Genomic DNA, 24,398 nt, shown 5'->3' with positions numbered 1-24,398 from the left:
TCGTCAAGTTCTTTTGTGTCCTCGAAATCTTTTTCGATTTGGTATGAATAATTGATTATATTTTAGTACAAAGTTTTGAGCACGAGTCTCTACTCAGAATGAGAGGGGTTAGGCCAATAGTCCACCACGCTGATCCAATGCGGATTGGCAGACTTCACACTCGTAGAGAATTAGGAAAATTCTCAGGAGTGCGGATTTTTTCACGATGTTTCACTTCTCCGTACGAGGCATATGATATTTAATTTCTTAAAATGCACATAACCGAAAAGTAGTACTAATTAATAATAATTATTTTAAGTAGGTACCTACATACATAACGATAACGGCTAGGTATGTTAGTTATAAAATTTCTCAAAAAGTGACTCGTAGGTTATAATGTTCCGAAGTGTTATTTATCGACGGGATTGGCTTGCTTCGCCCGCCTTGTAATTATCTGCCTATTGGATTATAATTATTTGTGGCACAAACGCGGCTGTAAATAATAAGGTCTGTAAGACACACGGTCATATTAAATAAAATCTTGCAGCATTTTGTTTATTAAAATATTTGCCTTACCTTTTAAATATGACCAATATTCCCGTACCCCTGAAACTAGTGAAAATACTGTAGGTATTAGGAGTGGGTACGACAATAGTCCAACGAGGCAGGGATCGAACCACCACTCCTCGGTGATGAGTCTCACCCGTTACCAATGAGCGATAAAGGTCCAAAGTCCACAAATCCCCACCATATTTAGGACTTAAACTCTTTTAGACCAAGATCCCAGAGCGATCTGACACTTAATAATTTCAATCAGATGAAACATTGTGGTGGACTATTGGCATAACCCCTTTTAGAGAGGAGACGAGCTTAGCAGTGAGCCTAATATGAATATGCGGCATCAGCTAGTATTTTATAAACCTCACATCAGTGTGTCTCCAGCAACAGGACGTCCTACGCTTGTTACAATTTAAAGCGATTATGTTACTTAATAACGGTATTAGATATAATCGCGTCGTCTATATGCAAATCCTGAATAATCAATATGAACTTTATTAGACGGGTGGAACACCTGATGAAGAGAAATTAAATTTAAATTCTTCCAGGGTGGACATGATAATATATTTCTTCAGATAAACGAATCTAGTACCTATATCATTCTATATGTTGAGTTTTCTCTTTCACGGCCCATAACTCGGTTTTAATAAACACTTTCTTCGGCCCTCAGAAAAAGAATATTTATTTCCCTCTTTCAGTTATTTCTCCTTCTTCTTCTTCTTCTATTCCTTCCCCTTCCCCTTATTCTTTGCTGAGTTTGTGTTGTTTTTTTGTGTTTGAGTATTTGATGTTTGATTAGTGTTCTGTAAATTTAATGTGTTGTTTTGTAAATTGTGTGTGTTTTCGTCTGTAATTTGTTTGTTGTGAACAAATATTGTGTCTTCTAAAACTTTGCTGTTTCACCCGTGTAATCCGCATGCGGGAATTCTTGGTCAAAGTATTGACCACAGACCACTTAATGGTTACGTATTTTAAAACTACTGGGCTAATTATAATCAAAGCCCAGTAGTTTCCGAGCATATTGGCTACAAACAAACATTTTTTTTTACCAATAATAAGTCGGAATTTAATGTGTAATCGATATGTGTCGTGATGTCGGACGTGTTCTGTGACATGCCAGCAGCTCGTATGACTAGTCCTTGTTAATTAAAATGACAATGTTCTGGACTGACTGCATTATGATGCTGCACAGCCTCAGACCAATTATAGAAGGACCTGTATCGCACTCATAGTCACGAACAAAATTGTCTGTCATTTTCTAAGGAAAACGAGCTTAGTTTTGGTATATATCTTATACTAAACTAGAAGTTCTTGCCCGTTTTTTACACAATTCAATTACACAAAAAGGTATTTATACGGAGATCTTTAACCGACGAACACGATTAGAACTGTTTAACATCGATTCTATAGAGACAGTTTTTATAATCGCATTAGATCGATCATTTTAACGACCTCTGTGGCGCAGTGGTATGCGCGGTGGATGTCGTGGAGAAACCAAAAAGGGGTGTGGATTTTCATCCTCCTCCTATCAAGTTAGCCCGCTGCCATCTTAGACTGCATCATCACTTACCACAAGGTGAGATTGTAGTTAAGGGCTAACTTGTAAAGAATAATAATAAAAAAAATGATCGTTGATCATATACTTTGACAGAAAAGTAACGTCTAGCTAGGCAGGTCCTGTACAATAATTGGTCTGAGTGCACAGCGCGTTAATGTAGAGGTACCAGTGTAATGGGAATTACAAAAGCTATTTTTGTTCTAAACTAATTTAACCATGTACATTTCTACTAGACAATAACAATAAATGTTTTTTTCGGCCACGGCGGCCAATCTCCATGTTGAGATTAACCATGTATACAGGAGATAATAGAGTGCACCAGTGTGTGCGTAAGCACAGGTGCACTCTCTAATCCCTTACTCTCACAGTTCGGCTGACCGGCACGACCGGTGAAAGATCAGGCGCAAGACCGACAGCTTTACGAACTTTCCCAGTCACGGGGCTTACCAACACCGCCAAACGGCTTTAAAACATTCTCCTCGCTATGCTACTCGCGCTGCCGCGATGCTGCCCTCTCTGCTCAACCACTGCTCCACTCCCGTAATTAATCGTAACGCTCCGCGCTTATCCTCGGACTCGCGTTCAAAAACCAACAAGATAGGGAGTACTAGGCAGGTAGAGAAGCATAACGAATTACGTTGCCACGCTACGTTTCTGCCTCCATTCCTTGGTACTTCCCATGTCACTCGTCGAGTTTTGGCAGATCCATATCATTTTAGAATTTAAACTATCGTGAGTGATATTCATATTAATTGATTACGAAACACGCTAAAACTCACGTGATATAAGGTCGGAGTATGCCCGATTAGTTAAATATCTACAATTACTTTCAAAGGTATCTAACTAATAAATTGATGAGTATAGTCTCAAATATCATTGGAATGAACCTGTAGCGACATCTAGCAGCGTTTAGTAAATTGCATTATCATCACAAATAGCGCCATCTGCACTTATAGTACGTAGCTTTTAAAACTGCCGCTAGGTGGCGCATACAAGATTTAATAATTTAAAGATAATCCAGGAATAATATTATACATTATAAATCTAATTTATAGTATAATGATAATGGTATAATAGGAAGTTTTATAACTTTGACATGTGCAAAACATATAAATCCAGAATTTAATTAATTATTACAAATTGTAAGGCGTCTATTTTTTATAAATTCGTGACAATGAGGGTAGTAAGTACTAAACTTTGAGTGATTACACATTCGTTGTGTAAATAAAGTTCAGAGATCTAAGTGTGTAATTGAAAGTGTAAATGAATTGTTCCGCTAACGGATTTTTTTTTCCTTGTCACAGGATCTCCTGGAACGGATATTCAGACTATTCGACGTGGAAAGGCAAGACCAGCTAGTTCAAGAGGACTGGTATGAGTTTCTAAAACAGAGATTAACGTGAGTACCTACACACTTTTCAATTTGAGGTACATCTACGATATCCAGAAATTTAAGGGTACAGCCACAGATTTAGAATAATAGACAGATTTGTTTGACATTATTTTTTTTTCATTTTTTTTTATTTCTAGTGCCCGCGACTTTGCCCACGCAAAATACAGTTTTTCACAATTCAGGATGATAAGCAGCGTCTATGTTGATAACCTCCTCTATCTTCCAATGAAAATCTCATTAAAATCGGTTCAGCCGTTCCACATATTTGTCCAGACATACAGACAGAAGATGTTTATGTTTTAGTAATGCAAACTACAAGCACTTGAGATAATACAGTTATTTTATAATCACAGACAGACACATCGTTGCTACTCTAAAATTATTACATCAATTATATTTTTCAGAGAAGATAAACAGTTGGACTTCGTGGAGCAAGTAGAAAGTGTGGCTTATGTCATCTGCGGAGATGGAGTGATCACACTTGACACCTTCCAAAATATTTTGAAAAACAAAGTGGTAAGTTACAATAACATAATCTCAGTTTGAATCCTAAGGTAATCCAGTGGATATCCGTAACAACCCAGTGGATATGACCTTTGCCTCCGATTCCGGAGAGTTCGAATCCGGTCCCGGGCATCCACCTCCAACTTTTCAGTTGTACCTATGCATTTTGAGAAATTAAACATCACGTGTCTTAAACGGTGAAGGAAATACATCGTGAGGAAACCAGCATACCAAAGAATTTTCTTAAATCTCTGCGTATGTGAAGTCTGCCAATCCGCATTAGGTCAGCGTGTTGGGCCTAACCCCTCTCATTCTGAGAGGAGCCTCGAGCTTGAAAGTGAGCCGAATATAGATTGATAATTATGAAGATGAATCCTAATTTTACTGATTATTATTATTGAATTGCAGCACCAATATCATACGTAGTAGGTACTTTATAGTTGTCTTCAGTGATAATATTTTTAAATTACATACACCTATATGCGAGTACATCATTACCATAAGCGTAGGCAGAGAACACATCCACCCGCTTGCTGTATCTCTTTTGCTTTTTCCATTTTGTAATAGAAATTTTTCCAATTATTTTTACTCGGTCTTTAATGAGAATGTCCTAGAAATGGTTCCTAAACGTTAGCTCCGACCTTCCCGTTCCAACATTTCCATTTGCTCTGGCCTTATTGTACGAGTAAGTTCTTTTTTAAAATAATGTATGTAATATAATAATTATAGCAATACAATTTCAGGTCACCAACAAACTGTTACGAGTGGTTGACTCCGACAGTGACGGCTACGCTACGGCGGATGAGATCATGGAGTTCCTATGTACACTTTCTAGTTCAAGGTATTCATTCCTAGTACTATATTATATATATTATACTGTAGTAGTAGTCCTCTGTGTCCTCTAGACAGTATTGCTGTGTGCCGGTTTAAAGGGCACGGTCTAAAGGGACATGAAACTCAACTGCCTTGTTGATCCAGTGATTTCGGATCACGAGGTGCGGTGCTGGGTCGGGCTATATGAGATACTAAGTTTTTCATTCTTCTAAAGTCAGCCATTGACCATCAATTATATTATTCTAACGACCATGCAGCGCAAAAGGCAGACATCAGTACGGCAGACATTTCATAGTGCCCACACACAATTGAACCACGCCCACTCAGCATTCAATCGAACCAACACCGATCAAATGTCAGCCCGTAACTTGACTGTCCCGGTCATTATCAATAATGTCTGACAGTGGTCGTTTAACATTAGCCCGCCAACACGCATTGGAGACGTGGTGGATCCTCCATAATCTCCCTTGTAAGAAAGAAGACCTGACATTGTAGTAGGCCAATGTAAGACGCTGATAATGATGATCGTGATCCGAAGCCACAGTTACACACGATTATGATACGATACGATACGATATACGAGGTAACTGTGACTATACAGTACATTAAATAATTATATTCTATGTTTTTGTTTAGGCCACGAATGGGCATCGATAAGTTGAGCGTGGATCGCCTCGAGCAGCTCTTCAGACAAACTGTGGGCGACCAAAAGGAAATAACTAGAGAGCAGTTTCAAAAAATCGTTGTCTCTAAAAATGTAAGCTTCTTTGTCACATAAATTAACTCATCTTACCAACTCAATTCATGGAGTCCACGGCTGATTATAGGCTTGCATGGACTTCCAAACAAAACGGTCGCCGCCAAAATCTTGATGTCCTCGGTCCATCTAGTGGGGGATCGACCAACACTGCGCTTTCCGATGCCGGGTCGCCACTCCAGTACCTTGGGGACCCAATGACCATCGGTTCCTAGTTCGAGGAGCCGATGGACGTTGGGTACCCAAGTTGCATAAATTGACTAATACATAATATTAGACTTTGCTGGAAACGTTAATTACCAATGAATACTGAGATATTATTTAGATAGTCATGACGAGGTACAGTATTGATGCTATGTTATTTATCTATTACCATCACATCCACCCATGGACGACCAATGCTGGACGTAGGCCATAAGTGTATGTGTGACTTGTGACACGTTTTTACGTCAAACGTCTGTCCATCTAATAGGGGGTCTACCAACACTGCGCTTTCCGGTGTAGGTCGCCATTCTTGCACCGAAGATACCCAAAGTCGGATCTATATCATAAATTTAGATATGATTGTGTTTCTAAATGGTAAATATTATGTTTCAACTTAATTAAAAAATATATATTATTCATCTAATTTTTCCAGCCATTTTTTACTGAACGAGTATTTCAAATCTTCGATGAAGACAACTCTGGGACGATATCACACCACGAGTTCATTGCAGCCGTTCACAGGTTCGGAAGCCAAACACCGGAGGATAAAATTAGATTCCTTTTCAAAGTTTATGATTTAGATGGTAAGATGTTGTGGTATTTATTTTAAACACCTAGTTGTCAATTTAATGGCTTTATGTAAAAATCAGTGAAGAGTAGAATTATCTATAGGCCCTTGTTCGTAAAATCGCACGAAATACTCAATGTTCACTCTACTAAAACTACATTTCATTCCCACGCTATAAAATCTGATTTGGTGAGATTATAATATCTTTTAAGCCGTACAAATTGGTTTATTTTAATTCGTATGGTTTACATATGACTAGCATCTTCTATCTTTTTAACACAAAATAAAACAAAAGCTCCTCCCGCCGTTGCCGTGTATAGTACGCAGATCTTTTAAACCATGCGTTGGATTTCCATAGGGTTTTAATCAGTATATAAACATCAATAAGCAAGCGGAAGGTTTGATATTGTTTGTATGCGTAAAAAACGTTGTAAATCCTTGCTCCTGATTCGCACCATACCTTCCATCTAAAATATCTTCCAGGCAAGAGTGAGTATGTATCTTCTAGGATTCATCGTAGCCTACATTTTTGCGCATCATTGCGTAATTGTGCAGGCAAGCGTTATGCTGGTCTAACGTTAGCCAATTTGAATTTTCATAGAAACTCCATCACAAAGAGACGTAGGCGCCTACAGGCTTTAATTTTATGCAATCAAATATTTTATGCAAGAGACTCATTAATATTACCCATTTCGTCAAAATCACTCTAAAAATAATTTAAAAGGGGTAAGGTGACTAGAATTATATTATAAATACTAGCTGACGCTGCGCAATTTCACCCGCGTGACTCCCTTCCTCGATAAATGGGCTATCTACCACTGAAAGAATTTTTAAAATCAGATCAGTAGTTTCTGAGATTAGCGCGTTCAAGCAAGCAAACAAACAAACACACATTTCAGCTTTATAATATTAGTATAGATAATACAAAAATGTTTTCAGGGGATGGTCTAATCCAGCACCGTGAGTTACAACACGTGATGCGGGCATGCATGGAGGAGAACGGCATGCAGTTCTCAGACGAACAACTACTGGACCTCACCAGCGCTATGTTCGAGGATGCTGACACGGAGCAGCGTGGTGCTATTACTTACGAGGGTTTGAGAGACCAGCTTAATACACACGGGGGGTTGTTGGAGAACCTATCTATAAGGTATGTATTTTGTTTCATAATTCATTTCATAATTACCAGCTTATTCTACAATTCTGGCTTTTACACGTCAATGCCTCCCTCTTTACTGGAGACAAGATTTAGAGCTTAAACTTAGAATCACCAATCACAATTCTAATGTAGGGTGCACATAATGTTAATCCGGAGGAGAGATGGCTGGATATCCTTATACTCCACAGACCTAAAAAATTTAGCTAGAGTAGCCAGTTCTTCGACTTTAGATTCGACGCTTTCTATGTGCCATAAAATAAATGTTTTTTTAAATTAAATGATCAGTATTAGTTGTTAATGATGATACCTGGAACTGACGGTGTGTTCTTTGAGACATTGGAACACCAATTAACTATGGGACCAGGCGTCGGAAGTTTTCTTCGAATTACCATCGACTGTCAAAGACGAGTCCAAAGTACTTTATAGTCGACTCAACAGGGATAGATAGTCCTTCAACGACGAGGTCAAATTCGACTGAAGATGCCTTGGCCCGTGAAAAAACCTCAGAATTATTAATAACTACCTCTAACCCCAAACGCTGAATCCATGACACTCAGGTAGGCACACCAGCTGTAATACTTCACTGCCCGACACAGGATGTCATGACTAAACGCTGGACCAATAAAGAGTGCAATCCATAGTTACATTGTAAAGCTTTCAAAGACCACCTATGAATCAGTATGTTAGCTCTAATAACATTTTATTTGCCCCAGTATAGACCGATGGTTGGTGCCGCCAAATCCGAAGAAAGAACCAAACACTCTCCGGTATCGGCTGATGAAGATGAAGCCGTACCAACTATCCTTACCATACTTCAAAAACAATTACGTCTACCTTAGCTACCTGTTTGTTTTCTTCATTGTGAACTTTGGATTATTTGTGGCAAGGATTGTGGAGTATCGAGAATCAAATATCTTTGTCATATTTGCTAGAGCGTGTGGTAAGTAACAATAAATATCAAGATTTTCTGCTAGGAAATGTAATATGTAACTTCACTAATCTACTTAACTAAACTTTTATTTATTAATTATTAGATGGCCTCCGTGGCACAGTGGTATGCGCGATGGATTCACAAGACAGAGCTTCTGGTTTAAATTCTCGGCAGGGCCGATTGAGGTTTTCTTAATTCGTCCAAGTCTGGATAGTTGGAGGCTTCGGCCGTGGCTAGTTACCACCCTACGACATAGACGTACTGACAAGCGATTTAGGGATCCGGCTCGATGTCGTGTAGAAACCGAAAGGCGTGTAGATTTTCGTCCTCCTAACTTAGCCCGCATACATCTTAGATTGCATCATCACTTACCATGAGGTGAGATTGTAGTCAAGGGCTAACTTGTAAAAGAATAAAAAAAAACCTCTTAAGTTAGCCCGCTTCCATTTTAAACTGCATCGTCACATAACAACATGTGAGATCGCAGTAAAGAGATCACTTGTAAAAAATAAAAAAAAGAATCGTCTAACATCACCAACTTGTCCATTCCAGGTTGCTACTGAAAAAAACGTCAGTGGACCAATAACGAGTGCAATCCACCGTCTCATAAACCTTTCCAGATTCTTTCAGATTACCTATTTATTAAGCCGTGTTAACTTACCACTCTTGTGCTTAACTTACCAGCTCCGACTTCCACTGAGAGTTTCTTGGAAAGAAAAGCTAAATATCTTACAGCTCGACCCAGGGCTGAACCCAGGACTTCAAGTACCGAAGCTATACAGAGTCTACGTACAGAACCCCTCGTACGAGTACGTACGTCTTGGGACGCTCGGCAGAAGTGATAACTTAAACCTGCAGTATACGACTGCAGGTTTAAGTTATCACTTCTGCCGAGCGTGAAAGCAAGGGAAGCCAAGGCGCCGTGACGCGTTACATGAAGAAGCGGTTTACTCTCCCATAAGAAGTTATCACTTTAAAGAATGCATATTAAAATGTTCCAGGCCAATGTCTTAACTTCAACTGCACATGGGTGCTCATCTTGATGCTGCGACGCTGCATAACCTTTCTGCGCGAGAGGGGATTCGCGTCCGTGCTGCCGCTGGACTATCACATCTATCTGCACAAACTCACTGGTGTATTGATCGTGGTGTTCGGCGTTTGGCATACAGCCATGCATTTGTGTAACTTTAGTAAGTTTGCCAAATTGGATGTGTTTTTTGATACAAATTTCTTTATACGGCTTGTAGTTCGAATGTGAATGAACTTGCAGATAAATCTTCAGGTAACGCATAAGCTTCGATCAAAGTACCAGAATAACAGAAAGTATTAGAGGTTAATTTATGCACTCCCTACAATACTTTTTTAGGCGCGATCCACTCCGAAGGATTATCTTCAATATCTTTCGTGAATATGTCAACAGCCTTTAGTTCATTCTTGATGTAGAAAGCAAACAAAACTGTGAAATTTTGTCGAAGTTCACACCTTTAATTCACTTAAAGTTTAAGGCTTTATATCTCACTATTTCAATGTGTCAGGCTAACAGTAACGTCTTCAACAACTATGTAAATCCTTACAAAGACGTTGAAGACGTTACTGTTCTGTACTGGCATTCTTTATCAAGTTGGACAAAATATAAAAACCGTTGGATTATGGTATACCTATGTACAAACTTATTCTTATTTATTTTCATATTTACGAGTACACCCCTTTTTGATATATCGTTTTTCATGAAAGTCACATCTACATTTATATTTTTCGGAATGAAAGTAATACTTACTGTATTTTTTTTGTTTACAGGCTTAATAGTAGTAAACGATTCAACACTGAACGCTAACAACTACACCGTATTTGAGTGGGTGTGCACCACTCGGCCAGGTCTGTTCGGCCTTTGCGGTGGGTGCGCCAACCCCACCGGCATCGCGCTGTGTGTCGCGCTGTTTGTGCTTGGCGTGTCTTCGAGACCTGCACTCAGGAAGGGAGGGTGTTTTGAGGTACTTATTCATTTAACATACTTCTTATGTTAAAAACATTTTACTTAATTTTTTTATGCAATATAGCCTTGAGTTTGACTATAATTAAGCCTAATGGTAAGCATTAATGCGGTCTAAGTTGGAGCGCGCTCACCTAGAAGATGACTATTCCCTATTCACTCTTGCTTTGAAGTTGTTTAAATTATAAGTGACAGGAAACACAAACGTCGGAAGGGCATTTTAAATTTTTGCTGTACGTATTAGAAATGTGGATGCAAATCGTTTCGTAAGAGTTACCTGGACATCTACAATGTATGGATGCCACTGTTCGCCACGTCTTGCTGTTCTGTGGTAGAAAGGAAAAGGAGGAACTAGATGGTGAAGTTCTTGAGCACGCTCACCAAAGTATATCCGATAAATAACCTATAGACAAGCTACATCGATTCTAATGCATCAAGCTAATATCAGTAGGAGAATATTTTTAGTGATACTCGTAGCTAGTTGGGGAAAGTATTATCGCCACGCTTATTTTGACGTCAAACAGTATTGGTGTGGTGTCTAAAGGGTAGGTTTCGGTGTAGTTAAAGGCACATGAGACTTAGCATCTACGCCTCAGGTTAATAGACACAGGGCGACACTTTGTGTGTTTCTTGTTTGCGAAGTGATACACTGTTTATAGGCGAAGTTTTTCGCTTACCATTGGGTGGACCATCTGCTTGGTCCGTCAATTATTCCTAAAAATTCTCGTAATACATTATCCTCAGTGGCGTTGACAAGGTTTTTAACTGGGGTTTTCACTATTATGTTACTACAAATTGGGCAAAACCTTTACCACTACAGATTACTAATGAGTCCTGAGGGTAGGCGCGCATTTTTACTCCATAAAGTGCACACCACTGAGTATGCTGTAATTGACTGTATTCTATAGACGTAGATTCATCTAGCTAACCTCTAGTATCTATATGTTTATAAAGTCACCAATCGTAGATCTCACACTTGACCTTGTATATTTTTTAGGTTTTCTATTTTGCCCACCTTCTATACATCCCGTTCTGGATCCTACTGATTATCCACGCTCCAAATTTTTGGAAATGGTTCATCGTGCCAGGCACCGTCTATATCATCGAGCGCATAATGAGGCTAGCTTGGATGAGGTACTTATAATTTTGGGATGATTTGAAAAATTCATATATTTTTAGCATTTTAGATAAGTACTAAATACTTCTCCGCGTTGTCAAATCTGAAATAAGGAGATGCACAGAGAAACCCTGTAAATAAAAAGAAGTAGCATATAGCTCAAAGAGAGAATGGAGGTTAGAGACCTTAAAGGCTAAATGACGACCTAGCACCGAATTGCATGGTGCTAGACGACGAGGCTTGCTACTTACAACTTTAGCCGTGTCGCAGAAAGACACTGGTCACATATTGGGAAGTCTCCATAAAAGTCTCTATCTATATCCTTCGACCAAAGCATTTACTTTGGTCGATGTCTATGTCCGGCAGAGAACATAGATAGGACTTTGCCATCGGCTGATTTATGATGTTGAAAATGTAATACCTATATATGAAATACGTGTCTCACGTACGTACATACGTCCTACCTACCACAGACGGCCTACGACCGTTCTCTTTAGACGTTTCCATAGAAGGCCAATGATCAGCTGATCAAGTCATCGGTTAACATACTAAATAATGTGTTATAGGTCTGAACGTGGAAAAACCTACATAGCATCAGGCATACTACTACCATCCCGTGTTACGCATTTGGTGGTGAAACGTCCAACTCAGTTCGACTTCCACGCCGGAGACTATGTGTTCGTAAACATTCCCGCCATTGCAGTCTACGAGTGGCATCCGTTTACCATCAGCAGTGCGCCGGATCAAGAAGGTTAGTACGAAGTATTGTTTATTTATTTTTTCGTGTTGTGTAAGTACAGAAGGCTCCATGTGGGACCACTACGGCGACACCGGGGGGTTCGGGCGAGCTCGGAGCATCGCCTGATGAGACCCAGAAGGCTGAAATAAAGATAGAGGACTGAAGACTCTCTAAGGGCGTCTCCTATGAGACTCGGACCTCAGCTTAGAGGGCCATTCGGGAGTGGGTAACCGTGACCTAAGTGAATCAGTCCGGACGCCCCCTGTTTTCTTTTTTTAAGTAAACAAAGACCAAGAGATCTACCGTGTTTTGAGTTGTCTTTTGTTGTATCTAGTGGCTCTCTGTAACCCACTTGATGTCTTTGGTCCACCTGATAGGGGTTGACCAACACTGCGCTTTACGGTGCGAAGTCGCCATTCTTACAACTTGGGACTCCAACGTAAACAGAGCCCATTGAAACCCATTGAATTGAGCTGTGTGGGTATTTTTGGTTTTTTTGATGCAGACCTCATTTCTAATTCAATCACGCACTCTGAGTGTGTAATCGAATCTGCAAATACGGGGCATAACTCGCTCCTGTTCTGAGAGGTTTAACAATGGTTAGGTAATTATCTGATCTCGTTTATATTCTACTTACGTTAACCACTTAAATTTGCATCACATATTTATTCATATAATCACGTATTTATTCATTTAAATTTGCTTTAAATATTCCTTGCTTAATGCTTTTACTTGACTAGTTTACAAGTTATAAGTTAATGTCATTGATAAATTCGCTTGTTTATTTTTCTTTTTAGATTACATTTGGCTGCATATCAGGGGCGTGGGAGAATGGACAAATCGTCTGTACTCATACTTCGAAGAGGAACAGGAGCGTCTACACGGCAACGAGGTTATACATGAGTGAGCCACATAATATAGTCCGATATTACAACTGTTATAACACCTCAAATGGTTATAATTACAGACAAAGAAGGTGGCCCACCTGGTAGTAAGTGGAAAACGTTCGCCTATAAACTGAGCAACATTTTAGGGGGCATGTACGGAACACGTTATTAGCCTAAGGCAAAGGTCTTAAGCCTGTAAATACACCGTCAACAATGCTATACAGACTGGAATACAGAAATACTGCGTGATTGCAGAAATAAGATAAGTGTTTCATGGCGATGGTATTTTCCCGGACAAGCTCTGTCACAATAATCTCTACTACTACTGAATAAATCTGTTATTTACTACTACTCAATATTACGTTGGAAAATCCCATGTCTATTATGACTTTAGTATGTACATAGCGATTGTACTAAACTTTGGTTTTTTGATTAGATTTCGTGATAATAAAAAACACTTTTTTGTATTATAAACTAATAGAATTTAGAAAGTGACAAATGAAGAGTACTTGAAGATTTACAGAAAACAATTAAATAAAAAACATTAAAAGTATGCCCCTTATGTATAAAATGAGCAATGTAATGATAAATGCTCTTTGCACTATTTATGTGACATTACGTCTTGTAATTTAGATAACTAAGTTTTATAGACTTTTCTGTCCTGAATTATTTACCAGTAGTATAGTACAATTTTTGGCAACGATTGTATCACTTGTGGATACGCAATATGTAATATTAATATGACGTTGGTTAGGAAGGTGACCCGTAGTGCTTCGGGCCAAAGCAACAGAAGCAAACGGAAGGGTTCAGCAGGCAGTGCGAAGAAACGATCCGTTGACTTCTCACCAGCCGGCTACGCAAACGAAGCATTTACTATCGATGAAGAACCTGAAAATGGATTTATTGGTAAGACAATTTCTGTTGGTTATAATGGACAAACGCAGAGATTTTAAGAGCACAAGACTTTCAAACGCAGAAGCGTTGGATGCAGATCGTATAGTGTTTGGCCGACCTTTATCATTAGAAGCTATTTGATCTCAGGGCTGGCCTCCCTCCGGATTGATTTAGGCTGGTTATGCTTGATGATTTATGTAACGAACACTATCATACAGTAATTATAATAACCAGAATCGTTGCACTCTGAGACACGAAGGTGTTACACCATCAACTTCCCAACTTGCTACTAAACTAAGGACACGAAAAACCTCAATATTTAATAGCCCAATCAAGATTTGAAACCTTTACAAGATCTGAAGCTAGTCTATTCCTTTTTTCAAGGCAGATGGAAATCCAACTTCTTAAATCTTCCTCTCTTTGAAAATCATATTATTATGTTTAACAATACCTACACGTTCATCGGATTTTGCAATTCGCATATTTAATGTTTATAAAAACATGCCTTTTTTTCTTTTTTAGTCGTTTCCCCGAATTCTAAACTGCCCCGGCCATCATTTTTGTCTCCACTGAAGTTTCTAGAAAAATCACGTTCAATGCCTGACGTACGCAATAACATAAACAAGAAGCTACAAGCGTAAGTTTAAAATGTTATATTTTATTAAGCATTAATTCTCTTTAAGATAGACTGCTGTAACCACAGATATAAGAGGTAACTAGATTTTATATTGAAATCAGCGTACCCAGGGGCGTGGCCTAAATGGCTGTTTAATATTTAGTGAAAAATGAAATATGTCACCCTTACTTTAGAGTTAGAGTCACAGAATAAAACAAGACTGTTCCTACATGCGCGGACACGCTTGCGATGTTCCGCACACCCAGGTGTACGCGGGCCACGCCCCCTTGCTACTTCTATTGCTAAAAGCGTTAGTTTTTAGCGTTGTCTGATCTGTGGCTACAAGTGCGTCTTGATATTTGCATCGCAGTCACAATAAAATCAGTTTGGTAGATTCACAAATTTGCGAAAGCAGAATATAAAAATGTCTTATTTACAGATTGAATGATTATCACCGCTCGGAGTCTACTCGCAGTTTGTCTACGTACGAAATGCGGCGCGCGCGCAAGCTGACGGGCGCGCACCCTCAGACGCGCGCGCTGGCGCATAGCTTCCGCTACATGCGCACCAAGCCTACCATCATCGCCTGCAAGCCGCCCAGTGAGGAGAGGAGGCGCTCCAATGAGAGCATACTGAGCATTGGTAAATTAGATAAAGACCTGCCTCGCAAGACATCATTTTTCTGTCAACGTATATGAAATTTTTCTGTCAACGATCTTATGCGATTATAAATACTGTCTCTAAAGAATCGATGTTTCATAGTTTAAAATCGTGTCCGTCGGTTAAAAACCTCCGTAAAATTACCTTTTTGTGTAGTTATATGGTGTAAAAAACGAACAAAAACTGCTAGTTTAGTTTAAAATATGTATGAAATCTAAGCTACTTTTCCTTAGAAAATGGCAGAAAATTTTGTTCGTGAATTTGGGTGCGATACTAGTCCTTCTGTATTTAGTCTGAGGGTAAATGACATTGTTTGCAGCCTGAGTGGTTGTCAAAGCTCTGTATCCACGCGTAGCTTGTTAAATGTCAGTGAGGAGAGAAGGCGGTTCAATGATAGTAAACTGTACCCTTTATATTAATTTACTTTTTGAACTGAGCATTGGTAAATAATTAAAAACTTGTCGCATCCTGATAGCCAGGTGACAGTTTCAAATGTCTTATTTCACTAAGATCAAGGACCGAAGAGTTAATTAACAACCGAAAACGAGAAGACTCTTTGGGGGCCATCCCATTTGGGGAACATTTTGACGGCCTCCGTGGCGCAGTGGTATGCGCGGTGGATTTACAAGACGGAGGTCCTGGGTTCGATCCCCGGCTGAGCAGATTGAAATTTTCTTAATTTGTCCAGGTCTGGCTGGTGGGAGGCTTCGGCCGTGGCTAGTTACCACCCTACCGGCAAAGACGTACCGCCAAGCGATTTAGCGTTCCGGTACGATGCCGTGTAGAAACCGAAAGGGGTGTGGATTTTCATCCTCATCCTAACAAGTTAGCCCGCTTCCATCTTAGACTGCATCATCACTTACCATCAGGTGAGATTGTAGTCAAGGGCTAACTTGTAAAGAATAATAAAAAAAAAATCCATAAATTACTCGTACGCCACATGAATTTTACAATTTTTTGACGCCCACAGTCACCACAGCTGGTCATTTTTGCGACTCTCCGGTCTATAGAGTGAGGATACTTGATAAAATCAAGAACAACATCAAAGATTTGAAATATTAATAATAATAACAAAAACAATACAATTAACGATATGCAGAAAACGTTACGAGTAATTTAAAAATCAAGATACTCGAATGTAACTGTAAGTGAAGGATTCTAACTTTTTATAATACATGTAATAAATGTTCAGCTAGACGTCGCCTGTCGAAGAGTTTGTCGGCAGAACGCGACGAAGTGATGGACAAGCCGTGTATCACAGTGGAGTCCCCGTCAGAGAGCAGCAGCAGCGACTCCATGGATAACTACGCTGTTGGGAAACCGCTAGAGGTAAGACTAGCTTGGCAACTTCGTTCGTAACACTTTCGATGGTCCGCGCAGGCCGGGCGGCTTGTAGCTATAAATGAAAAACCCACGGCCGATGCACCTCAATAAAACACGCACGATTTTAAACCCGTGCAGTATTTCCCCCCGTCGCCCGCATATCATGAAAGTGTCATCAACGAACTTGCCAGACTGTAAATGACAACTCACAATATTCTAAAAATTTGATAGTACTATTATCAATACAGTGGAGTAAGATTTCTTAAGCCGTATCTACTTCTCTAAGTAAAACATACTACTGGTCAGGGTACGACACCCCCTGAGACGACTTTAGGTCACCTATTATATCACAGTACTAGCTGCAGCCGCGCGGTATTACCCGCGTGGTTCCCGTTCCCTTAGAAATATAAGGATAATATATAGTCTATAGCCTTCCTCGATAAATGGGCTATCTAACACTGAAAGAATTTTTCAAATCGGACCAGTAGTTCCTAAGATTAGCGCGTTCAATCAAACAAACAAACAAACAAACTCTTCAGCTTTATAATATTAGTAGGTATAGATATTATACTATCAAAACATCACACGCTGCTGTCTATATCGGATGGCACGTTTTTGACTTTCTTCACGCTTTCCTTTGTATAACTCTTCATGTTATTATGCTTTCTCCATTTGGAATAATGTACCTAACTAAATCGTAAGAAGATTAAAACCATATCAACACCTGGAAGTTACATAAATTGGGCTCAATATTTCAATGGGGCGGGCCCTAATGACGTGGTGTATTCTGGGCTACTCGGAGGACCAGGTCATTTATAGTTTGACCAAACTATGTGGTGGGATGCTGGAGTAGGAACTGGTAACAAGAAACGAACTGACCTGTTGCGGTGAGCGATGAGATGCAAAAGCACTGGCACTGAGCACTTTGAGGCACTGAATTTAGTCACTGTGAAAAAACACTACGCGACACGACTGGAGTCTGTTAATATTAATAAAGTTAATCAGAATTGCTTAATACATGTGCGGACGCGTTCAGTGTTAGCGGGCAGAGAGAAGACGAGAGTATGTCATGACCGACGCTTTTCGTAGGAAGTCCGGCTAGTCTTAGTGTTGCCATTTTCGAGACGTCACGCATTCGCGGGAACAATCAGCCTAGCTGTCCGGAAATGCTGTCAGTATTCTTGCCACCATTCCACGTGGGCATGATTTGTATATTTATTAGGATAAGTTAGCTGAAATTTTTCACCATTTTAACTTTTTTTTACTAATCTTCACAATAATACTACAGATCTACATAGACGGTCCGTACGGCGCAGCTTCGTCCCACATATTCCGCGCCCAGCACGCCGCCCTCATCGCCGCTGGTATCGGCGTAACTCCCTTCGCGTCCATCCTGCAGTCCATCATGTACCGCTACTGGAGCAACCGAGCCACGTGTCCAAAGTGCAAGCACACCTTCGCCACCAAACTGCCACAGAATAGTATGAGTTTGAGAAAGGTAATCATCATCAATTGAAAAATTAAATATCATGTGTCCCAAACGGTGAAGGAAAACATCGTGAGCCTGCATACCTGAGAATTTACTTGATTCTTTATGTGTGTGAAGTCTTCCAATCCACATTCGGCTACAGCTTTTTTTCTTTTCTTGATATCTGCGATCAGTCGAGTCGTTAGACTATAAAAAGGTGAGTTTTGTGACTTAGGGACGGTTTCTGACAGGAGAGCTCTGCCATCAACTACTCATCGAGCACGTCAGCTCGCTTCAGGCGCTTGATTCGCGGCGCTACCACCAGTGAGTTAGCGAGGAGATTGGGATGTCGGGTTAGCCTTTCTTTATGCTTTCTACAGTTGTTTTTGATTTCCTCACAGATAGTTGGCATTTCCAGATATTGGTGGGTTTCATCGTTGCGAGTAAACCAAGGGGCATCAGTAATAGTCCTTAATATATTATTTTGGATCCGTTGGATACGCATTGCGTTAGATTTACTGCACACTTCGGCCACAGTGGTGGACTATTAGCGTGACTCCTCTCATTCTGAGAGAAGAATCGTGCTCAACAGCTGATTATGTTCACTATGATACTGGAGTATGATAGGTGGACTGGATGTCCACTTATCATACTCGTAAATAAATGAATTTATTTGGACAATACACAATATTACACACATCATTTTATGTAGCCTCAAATAAAACGTGCGTTGCCAAAATGATTTTATTATCTTTCGACAATGGTTGAAGCAGCATCGCTTCAAAAAAAGCTCATACAAAATTTGAAAAAAACAAGCGGAAATGGGTGTTTATGAGTTTTAACGGAGCTCTTTAACCCTAAACCCGTGGCCACAAGTCCCGGGATCTGTTTTTCGGAATTTTTCTCTCTGCCTCACGATGGACTCTGCAACAGCACGGTGAATCCATGGAATGCTAAGAAATTCGTCTCTTGTCTACAGGTAGACTTCTTCTGGATCAACCGCGAGCAGCGATCGTTCGAGTGGTTTGTCTCGCTGCTGTCTCAGCTGGAGATCGAGCAGGCGGAGGCTGGCGGGGAGAGATTCCTGGAGATGCACATGTACATCACCAGCGCGCTGCAGCGGAGCGACATGAAGGCTGTCGGGCTGCAGCTCGCGTTGGACTTGCTGCATGAGAAAGTAAGGTTATATTCACTTTATAGATGCTAAAATGCACTGCATACCCTAAAAAGTAATGACGGTAGTATTTGGAAAAGGAATTTCCCATTTTATATGATTTGTGCCTACACTCCTCTAGGTTATATTATCACCATCTCCTTTTCCTCATCCCACTTAATACTCAATAACGGCACACTCCCATTCGTTTCCATCGTTCGTCAATTTACTTGTATCATCTATTCCTTTTACACGCCATATTATTCTATTTCACACACTTTCTTTCTTTTCTTTGACCTCTAAATTAATGATAAAGTAATGAAAATGAAAGTAGAGCTCTTTCTGCATATTACTGTTATCATTCTGCATATTTCTGCATATTACAGCGCAATGAACGCCGGCGCCGTAGGTATTCCTTGTGCCCTACCTACTACAGCATTGGTTTTTTCATCTGTAAGATTGTCAGTGAAATTATAGGCATTTTAGAAATGCCTTTGCCTTAGTCCTTCCTTTGTCCTTTGTCCTTAATCCTTATCGCCACTCAATAAACTATTTTAATTTGCAGGAAAAACGTGACTTAATAACAGGTCTGAAGACGCGAACCAACGCCGGCCGCCCCAACTGGGACAAAGTTTTCCAACGTCTGCAGGAACAGCGCAAGGGGAAGGTTACGGTGTTCTACTGCGGACCCCCACAGCTCGCGAGGATACTCCGAGTCAAATGCGACCAGTTTGGATTCAATTTTAGGAAGGAAGTTTTTTAACATGGCAACAGGTCAACTTATATTGGTCTAGGGCGTATTCACGCAGGAAGCTGGTTGTCTGCGCCGATCTACCAGCGGCTATCGAGTGGTCCGCGCAGATAAGTCGACACATATGATCAATACCGAGTTTCCATACAAACCAGCGCCGAACATGATCGCCAAGTACCGACCTGCTTCGTTCAGCACTGTTAAGCTATGTTCGATATCAGACAGCCATACCAACTCCTTCTTCATGTAGTGGTTATCTACTTAGACCAGAAGCTAGAAGCGCTGGGGTTGATCAGCGTAGGAAACTTGTTTTCTATGTGAATTTGCCCTTAGGATAGATGAGATTATACCCTAGACATTGATGTTTTGTTTAAGAAAAATACCGACCGAATTGAGAGCCTCCTCCTTTTTGAACTCGGTTAACAAAATTAGAATGTGTGAAGGTATTTTGTTACTTATAAAAATCGTTATTTTCCTTGCCTATAATAATTAAACGTGCTTATATTTCAAGTCTAAAATCATTAGACCAGGATGATGTAGCCCCATAGGATATATAGATTTCGTTATAATGCAAGGTTATTTATAAAAAATGTTATTTTCAAGTACTTAGATTAATTAAAAATGCATCTTTCAAGTGCCATTAAACACAAATTGTGTATCTTATAAATCATGGCAAGCCAACATTGCATAGAAAAGCTAATTTATTTATTAGATTTAAGTAGTTATTTAATTTAATTAAAATATAATGAATGTTGTTAATATTATTATTTTTATGAATAAAATATATGATAAAATAAGGAATAGTCAGTGCCAATTATGTACGTAATAGTTTTTGTATGGTTACCTAAGTATTATTAATTGTATTATTTACTTTTCTTTTGAATAGCTGGAATTTACTCAAAGTACATTTAAATTGTTTTTACCTGGCACGGGATGAGGAGTAAAGGAGAAATAGACAAAATATTGTCCAATGGCGACGGAGTTGTTTCAGTCCCGTCTCTTTCGTCCCAACGCAATGAAGCGATATTTCCGGATGGGTCTCCAGTGGTCGAAGTTTGTCTATTTCTCTACAAAAGATCATGTCGTTGGTCACATGATGGCGCCACTGAGTATATTAAAATACTTGCAGACGCCCGCGACTAGTACTAATAATAATTGAATATGCTACTAACTAAAACAGAATTGTGATCTAATTAACTTACAGTAAATCGTGTGCCTTTAAGAAAATATACTTTTATAATTATTTTATACACAATACAAACCTAATATCGAGAGTTTATGAAATAAACTGCGATTGTTATTACGAGACGATTTTCATTTACAAGTTATCAATTTTCAAAAGTACGAAAATATTGGGCTTTCCTCTTTGAAAAAAATTTGTTGTTACGTTCCCGTGTCTTAAAGAGTAAGTACTCTTTAAAGCACGGGACCGTAACTAAGCGAATTAATCCATCTGTCCCGTCCTCAGACCAATCATAGAAGGACCTGTATCGCATTCATAGTCACGAACAAAATTGTCTGTCATTTTCTGAAGAAAACGAGCTTAGATTTGGTATATATCTTATACTAAACTAGAAGTTTTTGCCCGTTTTTTACACAATTCAATTACACAAAAAGGTATTTTTATGGAGCTCTTTAACCGACGAACACGATTACAACTATTTAACATCAATTCTATGGAGACAGTTTTTATAATCGCATTAGATCGTTGATCATATATTTTGACAGAAAAGTAACGTCTAGCGAGGCAGGTCCTATACAATAATTGGTCTGAGGTCCCGTCAGATCGTTAATAAGTCTTATAATATAACCCAACACATGTATAACGTAGCCTTGTGGGTTTCAACTCCAAAACATCCTCTCTTGAAGGTTATAGACTTATTTTTCCAAAATTTTCACATAGTTTTCAACGATTGACAAAGTGATTCACGAGTAAGGTAAAGGTTGGTATGTAATTTTTCACTGTTCATTGTAAATTTATTGAAATTTTGTGATATTTGTCGGAAAAGTCGGAAAAACTTCCGTCGACTGTGAGCTTTCGTTTGGGAATAAGCTGCCTAATCCCTTCGAGATATATTAAAACAATGCACGATGGGCCCTGGGATATTCCTCTTTTATAAATTTTATTCGTTTTTCTTCTAAAAAATGCTCACGGTAACTGGAAAGCTGAAAGCTCGTTAAATTTAAGTCAAGAGGCTTCCACGCAGGTGAAGTCACGGGCCTTTGCTATGTAGATTTGACGGCCTCCGTGGCGCAGTGGTTTGCGCGGTGGATTTACAAAACGGAGGTCCTGGGTTCGATCCCCGGCTGGGCAGATTGAGATTTTCTTAATTTGTCCAGGTCTGGCTGGTGGGAGGCTTCGGCCGTGGCTAGTTACCACCCTACCGGCAAAGACGTACGGCCAAGCGATTTAGCATTCCGGTACGATGCCGTATAGAAACCGAAAGGGGTGTGGATTTTCATCCTCCTCCTAAAACAAGTTAGCCCGCTTCCATCTTAGACTGCATCATCACTTACCATCAGGTGAGATTGTAGTCAAGGGCTAACTTGTAAAGAATAAAAAAAAAAGATCATTAAAACCAATCTATTCGTATTTATTATTCACACACGTGTCACACACCAACTCATTACAGTCAAAGCGTCACACACTACGTCAAGCGACGTCATTCGCTATCTGTCATAAGCGATGATTCGCGGAAATACGCGAGTCCATAACCTTGCCACCAACCTTGCAACCAAGGTTCCCGCCAAGGTGGCGTCCTTTGCCAAGGTGAAAACCTTGGGAGAAGGACACGGCCTTGTGTCAAGGACGACCTTCAATATACAAGGTTTGTATGAAAAATCATTGTTGTGTTATGCGATACATTGAACTCTTATCAAAAAATTTGACTTAACACTCCATAGTAACAGTTGAGATCACTATTTACTCGCTACAACGTTATTTTGCAGTATTATTACCTAGTTTGTTTTATTTATAGCACATACTTACGGGCAATTAAGACCATACGATGTATATTATGAGTCAGTACATGTAAACAACCAGTATGGGGTTTTATGGGGTATCTAACGTTATGGAAAGACTATAACGATGTTTATGGCAAGAATAATTATACCTAATAGCAAATGCAGAACAGTTAGAAAACTTTTGATCTTGTTTATGACAAAAAAAGGATATCAAGTATAAAAATAGTCCATAAAAATAAATAACACAATTCATATTACCTACCATACTTTCTACTAGGCTTATTAATCGAATCCTTAAAGGGAAAATTCGCGACATACCCACCTAGGTACCTATTATAGTTAACAAGTGCATTTTACGTCAAAATTTTTTCTTCATCTGACACTAATGGCAAAATTTTCAAAAGTTATACACAAGTAAAAATTAAAAAGGGTATTTGGTTTTTTACTTATATCTCATTAAACTATTTTAGATATTTCCAATCGACAAAAGATTAAAAAAGAAGACGAAAACGGGCTGCTGAAAAAAATCACGGGCATGTCGCCGCTAAGGGTACGACTCAGATATTTTTATTTTTTCGAGTACTAAATAAAGATTAATTTTCAGACATAGCAAAACCAACTACCGTCAAAAAAAGACTTTATTTGATTTTTCGAAGAGTTAGTGGATTGTAGTATATTTTTCCGATTCTCTTTTCTTCGTATTCTGGGATTTTTTGGGATGTGTCGTCATACGCTCTTTTTACAAAAAAATCATTATTCTATTTTCAAGCCATGTTTTAACTTTTATTCAAGGAACAAAAATAAAGTTATAAGAATCTTTGCATCGAGCAGTGACATCTAACGTAGCATGACTAAACTAAACAGTAGGCCACATAAGAGACATCTAACGGTTAATCATGACACTACGTGATAGATTGTTCGACTTCAACGCTCACGGAAATAGCGCTTTTTCCTTTTATTCCATGGAGTATGGTATGGCTCATGGTAGATGGAGCTACGAAGCTTGTGTAGCTATAAATAATGACGTATAAAAGTTAAGAATGTATTATCTACGTTTTTCCTTTTGCGCGCGCTTTTCTTACAGAAAAGCTTTACTAGAAGACATCATAAAATCGTTAGTCGTTGAAGCGTTAATTTTTATAGCATCAAAAGATAAATGTGAAAATGGAACTTGGAAGCCAAATTCTAGGCCAAATTGTAGATAATACAGAAAATTAATTAAATAAAAATCTCGTTAAAACTAAAGGAAAAGGTATCAAAATAGGGGTAGGTACCTACTTGGACGTTGCTCACGAGATTAACGCCGTGTGAGACAGTAATTGTTATTGATCCAACTTCCAATAAATGTTTCAGTCAACGCTCATAAATCGAAAAGCTTCGACCAACAACTA

At 39.3% G+C, this 24,398-nt stretch overlaps 1 protein-coding gene across 1 annotated transcript in view; it reads left to right on the top strand.

Annotated features, from left to right (window-relative positions):
- LOC112054772 (NADPH oxidase 5) overlaps positions 1-21,346 on the top strand; it is a 59,957-nt gene extending 38,611 nt beyond the window's left edge. The window contains exons 3-21 of the mRNA XM_052887254.1: positions 3,400-3,494; positions 3,893-4,004; positions 4,736-4,833; positions 5,463-5,583; positions 6,221-6,371; positions 7,295-7,505; positions 8,228-8,454; positions 9,447-9,635; positions 10,243-10,436; positions 11,433-11,569; positions 12,119-12,303; positions 13,089-13,194; positions 13,933-14,084; positions 14,595-14,709; positions 15,128-15,330; positions 16,541-16,677; positions 17,960-18,169; positions 19,119-19,316; positions 19,858-21,346. Of these exons, the coding sequence (XP_052743214.1) occupies positions 3,400-3,494; positions 3,893-4,004; positions 4,736-4,833; positions 5,463-5,583; positions 6,221-6,371; positions 7,295-7,505; positions 8,228-8,454; positions 9,447-9,635; positions 10,243-10,436; positions 11,433-11,569; positions 12,119-12,303; positions 13,089-13,194; positions 13,933-14,084; positions 14,595-14,709; positions 15,128-15,330; positions 16,541-16,677; positions 17,960-18,169; positions 19,119-19,316; positions 19,858-20,055 (3,039 nt within the window). The 3' untranslated portion in view covers positions 20,056-21,346. The remainder of the gene's footprint in view (positions 1-3,399; positions 3,495-3,892; positions 4,005-4,735; positions 4,834-5,462; positions 5,584-6,220; positions 6,372-7,294; positions 7,506-8,227; positions 8,455-9,446; positions 9,636-10,242; positions 10,437-11,432; positions 11,570-12,118; positions 12,304-13,088; positions 13,195-13,932; positions 14,085-14,594; positions 14,710-15,127; positions 15,331-16,540; positions 16,678-17,959; positions 18,170-19,118; positions 19,317-19,857) is intronic.
- Positions 21,347-24,398: the final 3,052 nt, after the last annotated feature.

The sequence above is a fragment of the Bicyclus anynana genome, chromosome 2 (genome assembly GCF_947172395.1).
Source record: "Bicyclus anynana chromosome 2, ilBicAnyn1.1, whole genome shotgun sequence".
In the NCBI taxonomy this organism is placed as follows: Eukaryota; Metazoa; Arthropoda; class Insecta; order Lepidoptera; family Nymphalidae; genus Bicyclus; species Bicyclus anynana.
Note: the sequence above shows the minus strand (reverse complement) of the source record. Positions and strands in the feature narration are given on the sequence as shown.